The sequence below is a fragment of the Varroa jacobsoni genome, unplaced genomic scaffold, assembly GCF_002532875.2.
Source record: "Varroa jacobsoni isolate VJ856 unplaced genomic scaffold, vjacob_1.0 scaffold_158, whole genome shotgun sequence".
Taxonomy (NCBI): domain Eukaryota; kingdom Metazoa; phylum Arthropoda; class Arachnida; order Mesostigmata; family Varroidae; genus Varroa; species Varroa jacobsoni.
In genome coordinates this window covers 38,729-52,081 of record NW_019213060.1, presented here as the reverse complement: position 1 = coordinate 52,081, position 13,353 = coordinate 38,729, and the positions used below count along the sequence as shown (strand labels likewise).

General features: G+C 40.2%; 1 protein-coding gene across 2 annotated transcripts in view; it reads left to right on the top strand.

Annotated features, from left to right (window-relative positions):
- Window positions 1-11,124, top strand: part of LOC111270266 (uncharacterized) — a 31,257-nt gene extending 20,133 nt beyond the window's left edge. Inside the window, exons 5-14 of one of the 2 annotated variants that reach the window (XM_086972419.1) lie at window positions 4,053-4,306; window positions 4,659-4,829; window positions 5,234-5,413; window positions 5,490-6,165; window positions 6,463-6,688; window positions 7,601-7,794; window positions 8,219-8,380; window positions 8,772-8,911; window positions 9,455-9,631; window positions 9,770-11,124. In XM_086972419.1, the coding sequence (XP_086828545.1) occupies window positions 4,076-4,306; window positions 4,659-4,829; window positions 5,234-5,413; window positions 5,490-6,165; window positions 6,463-6,688; window positions 7,601-7,794; window positions 8,219-8,380; window positions 8,772-8,911; window positions 9,455-9,631; window positions 9,770-9,931 (2,319 nt within the window). In that variant the 5' untranslated portion in view covers window positions 4,053-4,075 and the 3' untranslated portion in view covers window positions 9,932-11,124. Of the gene's footprint in view, window positions 1-4,052; window positions 4,307-4,658; window positions 4,830-5,233; window positions 5,414-5,489; window positions 6,166-6,462; window positions 6,689-7,597; window positions 7,795-8,218; window positions 8,381-8,771; window positions 8,912-9,454; window positions 9,632-9,769 lie in introns of both variants that reach the window. The other variant, XM_086972418.1, reaches the window with a different exon arrangement.
- The last annotated feature ends 2,229 nt before the right edge of the window (window positions 11,125-13,353 follow it).

Here is a 13,353-nt window from a genome sequence, read left to right as displayed (position 1 = left end):
TTGCATTGTAAACACTATCTGATAGACGCTAGCGAATTGGCGTTTTTGAGGCAAAACACGGCGCAAGTTAGCAGAACATCAGCAAAGAGTAATGAACTTCGTGAAATATATAAACACACCCTGGAAGAAGACAATACCAATTGTAGTGCTATCGCACCATCTTATTGAAGTCTAGATAGCACAAATGCTAATTACAATTTGTTGTGTTAGATAAGTTTTCTAGTCAGGACACTAAAGTTTATTACCAGTCACTGCCATTCTATTTGGCTCCCAGACAACACCTGCTTGTACCCAGGTGTCAAAGCCCGCCGACTTTCTTGCTAAGAATACCTGTCATTCGTTTAGCGTGGAATCGGCTAGCGGCGAATGCCAGGATCTGTGTCCTGGGATCGGAAGCCGATGTTATTTTTGATGCATCTGACATTGTACGAGTTGATAATCTCTTACCTCTTACTGTCGGCACTATGATTGACGATGACTGCTGGCCAAGTGCTTTTGCAGTAACTGTTAGTAACGTTGTTCGGTGAGGAAAGCGGTTGCCATGAGATAATTTACCAGGCTGTATCAGGAATGTTAGGAATTGAAGTTAGTGCCGCTGTTGATGCTGGCGTCGTCGGCAGAGAAATAGGATAATTTTCGTCGATGTCAATGTAGCTGACGCTGGCTGATCTTCACGTTGCTGTTATAGTTATGATTAGTCAAGATATATTGGCAGGGTGAGAGCCAAATAGACGCAAGGTTTTGTGATGAACTGGCATGTTGACGTGGCTCTGTGAGATATGGAACCACCTTCTGGTTCCACCAAATTCAGCTTTAGGAATGAAGATACGTGAACAATAGGGGAAAAAAGCGATAACAACAAGATCATATGTAGCTAACTGACGTAAACTCTTTACGCTTTGACAGCTATAGGCTTAGTTTTTGATCAATAAAACGAAGATTTCTAGCAGATCTAAAATTATATACGACTTCCGGCGGCCTTAAAATCTAATGGAACAGTGCTATGGAACCAGTGAAATCTACCTAATAGCGACGTAGTGTGCCCCTTTACAATTGCAGCATTATCGTTAGCATTTTTGCTCGTATAAGGGCGTCGTCTGTGCCAGGCTTCGATGATTCGTGTGTATCAGAGCAAGGCTCTCACATACGTACTTAAGCTCATGACTTCATCTGTAAAAGTAGAAGAAACATGTTTCTCTTCAATTCAGATCCAAATATACGATTGACGTAAAACCGGCTTAAGGCAATCAGTTTTGCTACCGTCCGCTTTATCGCGACGCTTCAATAAATGTGAGGAATAATTTCTTGCTCTTATTTATTATTCAAGAAAGACATACGACAATGCCCATTTTTTAATTTATGACTATTAACGAATTACAGGGAAATTAATTTAGTAATTCATGAGGTAATCTAATGGAACAAGGAAAATGCCAATAGACCTACAGCTTTTTTCCTAAGATACGCATCTATAGAATCGGCATATTTATTGATTAAAGTTGACCGGCACTTAGTGAAATCATGATCTAATGTGCAAAAAAGAACGTTATGATACTACGAAGTATCTCACATAACGACTCCTTCGTAGAGTCTAGATAAATGATGTTTTAACGCACGCACATCTTCATTGGAAACACAAAAGCAAAAGATAGAAATGACTGTTATTTTGCTGCTGTTATAGTCAGTTCTCTGATTTTATATTGTATTTAATATTGTTTTTAATCTACAGTGTCAGTGCAGAAGATCGCGTGGTATAATATCCCGGCTAGAGCCGCACAAATTTGACCTTTTTAGTATAAGAAAAATCTCTGTAGATTTTGAGTAAAAACGATAATACTAATTATATTTAATGACCTAAAAAGCTGAAGCGAAAAAAAGGTAAGTGAAGGTATTGAAGTCTATACGGTACTGATAAAAAATTTTTGAATTATACGAGGTTCTCTTCGGTAAGTGATGTTTCTTATTAAGACGTTAGCAACAAAATTGGATTTAATAATAATCCTCAGCTTCCTCTAAAAATACTTTACTATCGCTAAGCGGAAGTTGTAGCGATAATTTGCTAAAAAAATGAAAAGGTAATGGTTACACGGATGATACTAGGCAAAGCAAATATCTCGGATCATTTCAAATAAGCACAATCAATAAGAAGGTGATCCATTTAAGAACCCTTACAAATTGTATATGATGATATAAACTATAGTGCAGAACTTACGCCTATATCGAGAGTTTTTGTCGTACGCGAATTAGTATCTGTTCCCTAATTTATTAACGTAAATAAATCATATGTAGTTTTCATGGATAAATGTGACGACACGATTTTGTCTTAATCCCGATGGGAATTTCAACTCCTGAAGTAATCCCAAAACGACAGAAATCTTGTGCGTGTCATTAGGGAACTCGGAAAAACAAACATTTCGCAGAATCTTGGTGCGTTTGACAATAAACGGAGCGACTCTTGTCGCCATCTTTGACCTTAAGAACGGTTCTGAAGGGAAACAGTGAATAGGTAGGTTATCGAAGTTCCGTCTTCCAATATGACTACACGCTATATTCTAGTAATTATGTTCTATCTATCTAATAATCTTATAACTTTAGTAACTGAGGTTGCGTACGTCGCATGAGTTCCGTGAGCAGGTTAAGTGGCTGCACACTACATAAACATGATTTAATGAATATCTCTGCGTTTTTGTGAGATCGCCCTTCCACAGAGGTAGCCATTAGCAATTCTCAGTGTTATGTATTTAAGCTAGCAGCGAAGCTGAAAGATGGCTACAGAAAGTTATTGAACGAGAGAAAAAAAGAGCCTTGCCATGTCCATTTTCTCGCTATCATATTCATAGATGATATAGAACTTCATAGACTTCCATAATAAGTGAAGTCCGTTGTTCCCACTCGGCACCGTTGTTAGCGCCATTTCCAAAACCGATGTGTTGAACAAAACATTCCACAAAATTCCAAGATCAACTGAAAAATGTATTTTTGTTTTTAGCTTCCAGCTATTCCAAGAGTTCAATGTTAAATGTTCGTCTTGTCGAAGTTATTATGAATTAGCGGTAAGAAACTTTGTCAATTGTATAACAGGACAAGATTATGTTGTGATGTACATCCGAAAACACTGCAAGATATTTTTACAGGACTGTAACAAACCCCTTTGATGGTCCAACAGACATGATGTATGTTACCACCTCGATGTGTGTAATTTGTGACGTTTCGAAGTGGATTCCGGTATCAATTTTGGTACAAAAAAAAATTAGCCTAAAATTGCTTTGACAAATAAAACTTTTTATGTTTCTCAATTACGTAACGCCGTCTAAAAACTGTCATAAGACTGTTGTCTTTCGAAACGAATTAAGGTGCTGATTAGTGCAGAGGTGTGGCGCTAGTTACCCAGCTGATCATTACATCATTTTAGTCCAACTTGATCATTACACACTGTCTATTAAAAGTGAACAAAGTGACTTTGATTGCCGAGAGAAGGATCTTAATCGTCTCGATGCATAGTACTCTGTAAGCCTCACGCAAGAACATTGTGCAGAAAGACCTGCTACAGAAGGGATATCGCAATTCATATCTGACGGTAGGTGGGTTACCCTGATCTAAGACTTAGGGCCACAACGTATCTGTGAAAATGTTTGGCCCGAGTGTGGGGCCACTTATTTATTTATTTTTCACATAATAGCGATCAGGTGAGAACACCTAAGCTAGGTGTCAGCCTGTGCTGTATTTGACGTAATAAAACGAGCGTTCAGCTACGAATATCTGGTAGAAGCGAAATACGCTATCTGTTGTGAGTGCTGGTTTGCAACAAGTGTACAACTGAAGTTTTGCACCAAAGGGAACGATGGCTGGCTCTGATAGTCTTAATATCGTCAGTTTGCCTTAAACCTATATTTTACGAAAGATAACGATTTGAGTGAACGTTTGTTGGCATTTTAGTAGTTTACGTAGCATTTACGTAGCAATCTACGTTAAACTCATGGATATTGCTTTCGTGTATCTTTCAAGATCGTCGGACTCACAGACGTGGTGTTTAGTGGTTACGGAATTTTTTTCAGACCAAGTGGCTGTTGCCAGGATTATGTCTCGTCTCGAACGAAATTTCTTTGCGCCGGAGGTACGGGAGCCACGTCACGTATCGTTCCATCCGTCTCGTAGTAATGGGAATATGACTGACATTAGCTGCCTCTCGACATCTGCGTATCTACTACAGTACCACATGGAACACAGAGATTACTTTAGTCGAACGGCGTCAGCTAATCCACATAAAATGGACCTTAGTTTTGACGAGCCAAGCAAACCCTTGCGCAACGTAAGACAGCGGAAAGAAAAATAAGTTTCTTAATTTTCGATGAAATTATGTTGGGAAAGATGAAATTGATTTCTCGTAGATGGAAGTTGTAAAAGGGTTTAGTTTAGAGAGCGGTGATTTTATCATGGATCTTTACATTTGCCTAAAATACATAAATCTCTCGTGACCTCGAACCTTATGCAAAAGTGTTCGCAGTGTAACGCATTAATGGTTAATGTGAATGATCGAAGTTAACAAACGGTTAATTTAGTAAATATCATTGATTAAACTGAATCAGATGTGTGTTTTAGACAATGTTATGAAGCTCGAGTGTATGCGAATCTTGTTTTTATACCGCATGTCTCCAATACAGCAGGGAGTCTCCGGGGAACGGGTGACCCTGAAGATGGACGTCTCGTTTTCTGATCATTCATTCATTATTGGCCGTGGTGGCAAAGGAATACAAGGGGTAATGCGAGAAACTGGCTGCCACATACATTTTCCTGACTCCAACAGAAATCACCGCTCTGAAAAAAGTAACCAGGTACGAATGTGCTATATTTCAAAATATTATTAAATAGAACAAGAAAATGCTGGGTTAATTAAGAATTTGTATCCGGAAAATGTTTTCTAGGCCAAGTGCAAAAATGGCACTTGTGCCCTTAACCTGGAACCGGACGTCGTACGCATGATGAAAGGACGGATTCATTAGAAACCTGTTTCGCTGTTATTAGGATTTAACTTTATTTATTAAAGTGGGTATTTCGTTCGTTTAGGCATCTAAGTAACGATTCCGATGTTAATAGAAAAGGCTTTTTAAAAGAATTTAGGTAATTTTAGTCGTACTTTTGATACCCTCGGAACCACTGAAAGATTCTATCAGGACAAGGGAACTTCAATGAGCTATTTCTTTGCGCCAGATGAAGACATGAAAACCTTTTTATTTAGGTGTCTGTAGCGGGACCACCTGCTGGCGTAGTTGCAGCTCGACAGAGAATTCGCGAGCATCTGCCGATTTCTTTTGCGTTCATGGTGGATAAGGATGATTACAGGAGGGCAGTGACTCCATCTGAGTCAGCTTCTAAAACAAAACTGGAACCGAAAGCGAAAGTTAAACATATGATCGAGGTACGAGTGACTTTTTTCAACGCCTATATATAATCGAGAACTACGAAAACAATGTAAAATGGCTATTTTATTGTAGGCTCTGCAGAACGAGTTTCGTATGACCATCACTTGGTTGCCTATGGAGAACTTTTCTTGTGCGATGGTCACTGTGCGAGGGAGACAAAGTAACTTTGAGCGTATTCGTGAGGGTCTGCGTCGATTGACAGCTTTTCTGCGGCCTGGACAGCCACCGCCATACGTACACCTCGGCATCGAGGTATCTCCACACCATTTAAGCTTCGTGATGGGTGCTGGTGAAGTGAAAATGAAAACGCTGATGCAAGTCACGGGTACGGAGTTCATTATTCCCCCAATTAGATCTGACACGTCCCATCACATACCCACAGTGCGGATCTTCGGCGAAGTTGACAATGTTTACCAAGCGTGGCTAGCATTCATGGACCTTCTGCCGGTCGTCCTACATATCGATATACCAGATACGGTCGAAGTATGGCGTGGGCGAAATTTCGAGTACCGGGATCGTTCCGGCGAACACGTCCATGATACTGAGGCAATAAACAATGGGGAGCAATCGGCGCCATGGCCGTTATCTGGGCCGATTGGGGATCGTCGTCAACAACAACAGCATCGTCAACACCGTGCTTCCACGGATCACCTGCAAGAGCTTCGCGAATTCGTGTCGCCCGAAGTGCAGACCACAGTTGCCCTCAATGGAACGGAGTTGGACGGGGACACTGGGGTTTTGAATCCTGGTAAGAGAACTAAACATGGTTGCTAGTGGTGGAACATCGCTTTTTTCTACAAGTATAGCACGTATTTCCGCAGACCGTCGGCGCTTGTACCGTTGTACATCAGGCTTTTCAGTCGCATGTTAAAAAGTGAAACCTGACTAAAACTCATGTTAACCTTATGACAAGTGTGTTTGTCGTTCCGACTCTTCGGGCTCCGTCGGCTTGGCACCACCTCGGCGAATTTTTATCACGCACCCGGTTTATTCGACGTTTTAGCATTTCAATGTTTTTTTTTTTTTTTTTTTATGTTCTGTACAGTTTTCCGCAGGTTGGCCACGTCGACAGACCACCTGAACTCAATGCTGCGCAGCTACGATATATCATTGATGTTACGGTTGGGTCGTGATTCGCGCCATTGGAGAATGGTGGCTAAGGGCCCTGAGAAACACGTCGACTTGCTCATCGACGTCTATCGAGCGATCAGGGATTCTAGCCACGATCCAATCGCTTCGATACGCAATGCACTCCTCGTAACACCGATGAAGTAAGTTGAACATTGAACGAAGCGGCAGACAAACGTCGCTAGCACCAAGTCAAAACGCGTTGTCTTAAGCTATTTTTCAAGCCGGGTGGTTAAGTTGAAAAAAAGTTGCTGTTTTTATCATTTAGATTTAGAGAATCTGTAGATTGTCCACATGAGTGGTAATCATATTCATATGAGACAAATAGTTAGCTATATACCATTAGATGCAAAAAGCTCCTGAATTACTATTATATACGGATTTAATCGTGCAAATCTTAATTCGAGCGGGTAACTCGAGCTATTATCGGTTGCTATTTCCATTGTTTTCCTTGGTATTGTCAGCTCTTACTGTATGGTCCTGTTAGAAGCCTCTGCAAGTGAACGACTGACGACATACTCCGAACACAGACTTTACCTTACCAAATCGTTTATATAGGAACAGAATTTCCTGTGATTATTCTAGCGAAAGCCGAAGTCTTACGACGCATTCGTGGTAGGACATCGGCATTCCTTATATTTGCAGAGGTTAGCAATGGGTATTTTACAGGTATCTGCACAAACATTATAAGCTCTCTTGGTTATATACGATTCTATACGATGTTAATTTTGTGACAAAGCAGTGAATCTTATGATAGATTTATGACTGACGATGGTTCTACATGTATTAAAAATCAAATAATTGCCCTCAATAACAATTTCAAGGTAGATAAATGAACGCAGGGTCGCTCGCTCGCCCGCCTCTTGCTGAAGTTCCGAAGAATAATTTATTTAAATAAATTATTCTTCGGATAATGTAGATAATTTAATTAATATTAGTATATAATAATTAAGAAATAATTATAAATACTTAAGTGGCCCGTGGGAGAGGATTGGTGACATCATGGCTTTAGAAAATGTAATTTCAGAAAACACTGATGTTTATCTTTGCAGCAGTTTTTCGTTGAACTCCCCCCCTGCCCATAGTTTTCCGGCGTTCTCCTCGTTAATTCGAAGTTCGAGTTTCAGCGATGCGCGAACGAACTCAGACGAGATACGCCTCAATAATGCTACTTGGTCTTCACGGTGTTCATCAACAGCGTCCTGCCACGGCCGATCGAACCACGATCTCGGATGTGTTCCCTGTGAAAGTAAGTCTACGTGGGTCCTGTTTTTGTTTGGTTTACTTCGGGTGTTAGACAGGCACTAACGTGGAAATTTCTGGGCTTCGTTTGATTGCCGCGGCTGAAGTTTGGTATCGTTTCTAGAACTTCTTCATCGTCATAAATATGTCAAAAGTGTATTCCACAAAGGTTTCCAACACGCTAAATGGTCGTAGCTCGTTACTGGCGTTCAGGTGTGTCAGAACTTGGCCTGACTAACCACTTTAACATTACATTAAGTTAAACTATATTTAGCATTCCTATAGATCTTCGTTTCTTAACAATTTTCCTTCTTTTGTTCTTCTTTTTAACCACCAGATATGCGATTTTGGCTTGGCTTAGATAACTATTTGCAAATTTTATTTTTAATGAGTTCTTAATCTCATGAACCGAAATAAATTTATGATTGCAGTGCTGGGATCACAAGAAACTTGCGAAATGTTTGCAAAACTGCTCAAGATCAGTAGGGAACTGAGCAGTGAAGGTCCAGCGTTTGGTTACTATACGATTACCCCTTCGTCTGGTCTCAATGACGAACAGCGTCGTTCTAGCAGATTAGTTACAAATAACAATGGTTGGTATGAATCATTTTGACCTCTGTATTTACTTCAATAATCTTTATTAAATCATAGTATACAATACCCACTTGCTAACCTACCGAGATGCAAAATTCAATTTTTAACTAAAAGCTATAGGCAGATCATATACGAATTAAATCTAAATCGTGTTTTAAGAAGACAAAGTTGGTACATAGATTAGTAAATACATTAGGTTTTGTCTAGAATAAGTCCACACATTTTGAAGGGCGGCACCTCGCGCCTTACGCACGTCACGATTTTTATCGTTCTACGTGATTCATTGTATGACGTTTACTTTCGGTGTTGTCGGACGTTTCGGTTTCGGTGTTGTGCTCAACGGTACAATGCGTGTGTGAATAAAATAATTCAATGTTACTTAATTTCCAGAAGCGCTGTTTCCATCGACCCCATATCGTTACTCCATTGAGTACTTCAATCATTATTTTGGAGGACGGTATCCGTCTACCGGTTCCCGCAATGGTAGTAATTCCACGCTGCACCACGGGGGTGTCCACAACGCGAGCCCCGTATGTGTTCTTCAATTTTCCTCTAAAGGGAAAAATAATGAGGTTCAAAATGACGTCATTGTTTTCAGTTTTATAATTGGCGACCTAAAAAAATGCTCTTTAACAATCTCCGGTATTATCCAGATTCAGAAACCCAACCCACGGTTGAAAGAACGATCATCGGTGTAGCCAACTGGGCGAGAAAACCTGCTTTTATCCACCCCTCACATTTAACAAGCTTTGTGTAATTACGTCCATAAGACAATTAAACGAAATACGTCATTCCCTAGTCTCTAGAAAATACCTCTGTATACAATCTTCGTACGTACAAACGAACCCCCCGAAGTCAGCGTTTTGGTTACCCATAATCTGCTACTGTTATAGAAAGGAAATGTAATCTTGTATTAAAGGTAATGTAATCAAGTATTAAAGTACAAATTAGTGAAGAACGTGGCTTCGGCAGATTGGGTCAGGGCTATCGATAGAGGTAACGAGCGCGCGCAAATTGCTAACCATTAACAGACTGTCACTGATATATTCTCTCGTAATTTTGGTTGTGTGTAGGGTTTTCATCATTCTACCGGATCTGGATCAGAGTACTCGCCGTGGAACGGGGTATCGTCGTTTGACCTCTCTGTAAACAACGACTCTGCATCAAGAGGATTGTACTCCTATGGAGACTCACTGGGAGCTTCCGGTCGCGGCTCCATTTCATCATACTCGATGTTGTCACATAACGAGGTTAGGAATAGAGCAAAAAAATAAGGATTCATGGAAAAACATGGGGAGACTAGCGAGAGAAACTTCCGTGCGTCTGGCACAGCGCGGGATTTTATGTATGTTGAACTTGTTCAATAAATGTTGCCGTTTTTCTTTCAGGAAGCCGGAAGTGCACACCGTAGGACCAGTGAAACAATTTACAACCCGGCACGCCAAGGCTGTAGTGGAAATCTAGAAGTTTTCCCACATGATGGGCGAGGTGATTGCCCAACAGTCAAAGAGTTTGATGCAGCCCCTGGAGCTGGCAGAGACCATCGCTAAATGTAGCTGACGCTGGGCCAGTGACGAACGTGCAAACATACATACATATGAAACGTACGAAGCTGGTCGTAGAATGTGTGAGTTCGCAAAGGAAATCTTGTGGAACCCCAGATTATCCTGGAACCCCAGATTATCCTTACACATCCTTCGCGCATCGACCGCACTCACCTCTACACTGCTATTTCCATAGCCCACGAGACAATCTTTTTGATAATTTAATTATTTTTGTTACTTAACATTCACCTACATAACCCTGCCGACAGAACCGACTACCAATGATTAAGGAAAGAGATCTCAGAGAAGTGAACCAAAACACGGCCTGACCAAGTATTTAGTATATTTATATTATTGTGGTAACGTAAACAGACAATTTGAACTATATATATGCCTCTTCGGTATTTAAACACAACAACAAGCCCTTGTGAATGATTCCAACAATTCTATATAAATAGGGGCAAACGAGTACAGATGACGTAACATCATAGATGATTAATTATGTAACAAGGGACTGCAGCGTTTCAGGAGCTACCTCCCAAAAACCAAACAAAAACCTCAGATGGCCAGAACTTCTTTCAAAAATCTTCGGAAATTCCTTCGAGCTTTAAAGCTTAAGAAAAAAGTGAACAATTTGTAGAGCGGACCTCCTTCAAGGGAAACACGGCTTTGCGAGTATTTATACCTTGGGAAAGAAATAGGCATAGCCCAGAAAGATGAAGGCCAACATACAGGCATGAACAGAATATAACTTACATAACGATATTCATCGTTACTACTCAGCGACAAATTGCTATAGCAACAAAGGCATAATCATTTGGACATTACATTAGTATACGATTGCTTATTCCACGATATCTGCCGATTTAACCTGATGTGACCCGATAAAGCGATGCAATACCAACACGAAAAAGACGAAGATGTCAGTCGTATACAAATTTCAACAGCAATTATAACGCCAATTGCAAAAAACAAAACAAATCTAACTTAACTACCAAAACTTAATCAGGACAATTGGACCGGGAAACGTACAGGACCATTTTACGACAGGAACAAATAAAGATGGCATACGTTCAGCGTTTATTCGTTTTAAGAAAGTTTCCTAACGTTTATGCTACATTCTCAGTCGTAGTGCACAATGTATTACGGCTGGAAAAGTAAAAAAATAAAGACATTCGATTATATACTTAAGCGCGAAAGAGCTCGTATTTTTTTTAGTTCAGTTACAGCCCCGACAAACATTATCCCCGATTAACGCGTTTAGAAATTTCTCGAGCGAAGTGGTTTTCTATCCGGACGTCGGATTTTCAGCGTTGCACATAATGGTGGATGCTTCGTTCTACGGTAGAGTCATCATGTCACACTCGTGTCAAAGCAAAATTTGTACTATATGAAGCTAGATTTCGAAACGGCATCTGAACGTAACCGTATGACAGAAAAAGAGCACTGCATAGAAGCTTCATGTTTGAATTCAGGTAGCGATTATTACCTATATAGCAGTTCTAGTATGTAATTAATAAAATGCTTGTAAATTATGGTCATATGGTGGAAAATCGGCGACGTGCGATATATACAAATAGATAGACTGTACATACGGCGCAAATAGGTATGTTTGTGGGAGATATTTAGGTGTCATCCTAGATACACGTCAGATTATCGAAATAAGATGTTTATTATAAACTCGGAAAACGAAACGAACGAAGAGGTGAAAACACATTTTAATATTTGGTATTTAATATATTTAGAGATAATTATATAGTCTAGTGCCGTAATAATAGCCATGTTATTACTCGACCTTATATGATAAGAAATATAGGAGTTAATCATTTATCCATCCTACGGCTAGGCTATACCTTCTGGCTTCGCGTGAGTGAAACTACCCTACAGCTTTTCAGATAGAGGAACGCCAAGGGGCTTTTACACTGTTGCTTTTTCCCGTTAACAGATATGGAAAGAGCTCTGACTAGCAGGATCCCGTCGAAGACCAGCGGGAAACTTTGGCTACAAATTTGGTTGCCAGCTAATTTTTCCGCTGTGTTTGAGGGCGCCGTTTTTAGAGAACAATCGATCATAGAGACCTGTAGGTCGGCATCATTGGTTTTCGAATCGACGTAGAAGGGGCGCGCACTAGGGCTTTTTTTTCATCGAGCTCCTGCAGTTGAAGCAATAGCCGTTGTAAACATCCCTTAAAACCATTGCCGCGACAACCATCACCAAATAAAACACAAAAATATAGAAGTAGGATGAAAAAACAATCACCACGATAAATTGCTGACTTCAGGCGGTGCTGTGTTTCCTTCTATACGAGTCTTCCACGATTTTCATGGCTCTCTCGTGTTACTGTTAGATCGAAACAATAGAAAGATTCGAAAATGGTTCACTATCTGGAGGTCAGAATGGTGAAGAAGCAGTCTTCAAGTGTGTTTCTATTTTCATTCAAAGTACTCTTAATAAAAACGTTGGTTGAGATCTATTGGGACTGCCCTGCGGATGTACTCGCTGTGATCTGTCTCATGTAATTATGGCTACGTTGGCATCTGTTGACACACGCGCCCGGCAGGAAAATTCAAGGACGGTTGCTGTTTAGTCGTTAGTCTACGAATATATGATAGAAAAAATGGTCTGTGTTTCTTGTAGCTTTATAATTTCGTGCATTTCTCTATAAGATTCATCCATTGTCTAAATCGAGGTGCCTGTAACCGCATATAGACATAATTACTGCTGTAATCATTTCATCAATCATCGAAAATACGTCCCTATTGAACATTTTTCTTTGTGTTTTTGTTTTCGGCTGATCGGTTAGTAACTTGAGCTGTATGTGTGTGTCTGTGTGTCTGTATATAACTTAAAGCGTGTATTCCCATTTAAGAAACTAAACTAGGAAGTATTCCAAATAGATAGGCAATGTTTAATTTAGCTTTGGGTGGACCTATTTCCGCATGTCAAATGGTGCTCAATAGAGAGAGGCAATCTTTTCGTTGTAAACGTGTCACACCGGTGAGCAGTACTGCCTTACATAGCCTAATAGCATAATCAATTTTGTAACCGTCGAAATATAATTATTTCATACTCGGCTTTGTACAAACGCATGCGCGCTTATGAAACATTTTCGGTACCTACCTGTAAGAAATTACGCACGAAAAATTGCAATCACTCCACCTTGTTTTTCCGTTCACCTACGAGCAAGGAATGTGATATTTCCCTTCATTAGAACAGTTATAAATTTTTGCGTCCTAAGAAAGACACATGATTTGGTTAATTTTTATAAAAATAAATAAACTGTTTATTATTGACGTTCGTGATGCTCGGCTGGTTCGGTACCAGTTAGCGTGAATAGATCAAAGCGGGTGACCAACACCAGTACGCACCCATAGTAGGGTCTTTCAAACTAAAAGATTGCAAGCACTCAGTGCCCACACACGCATCAC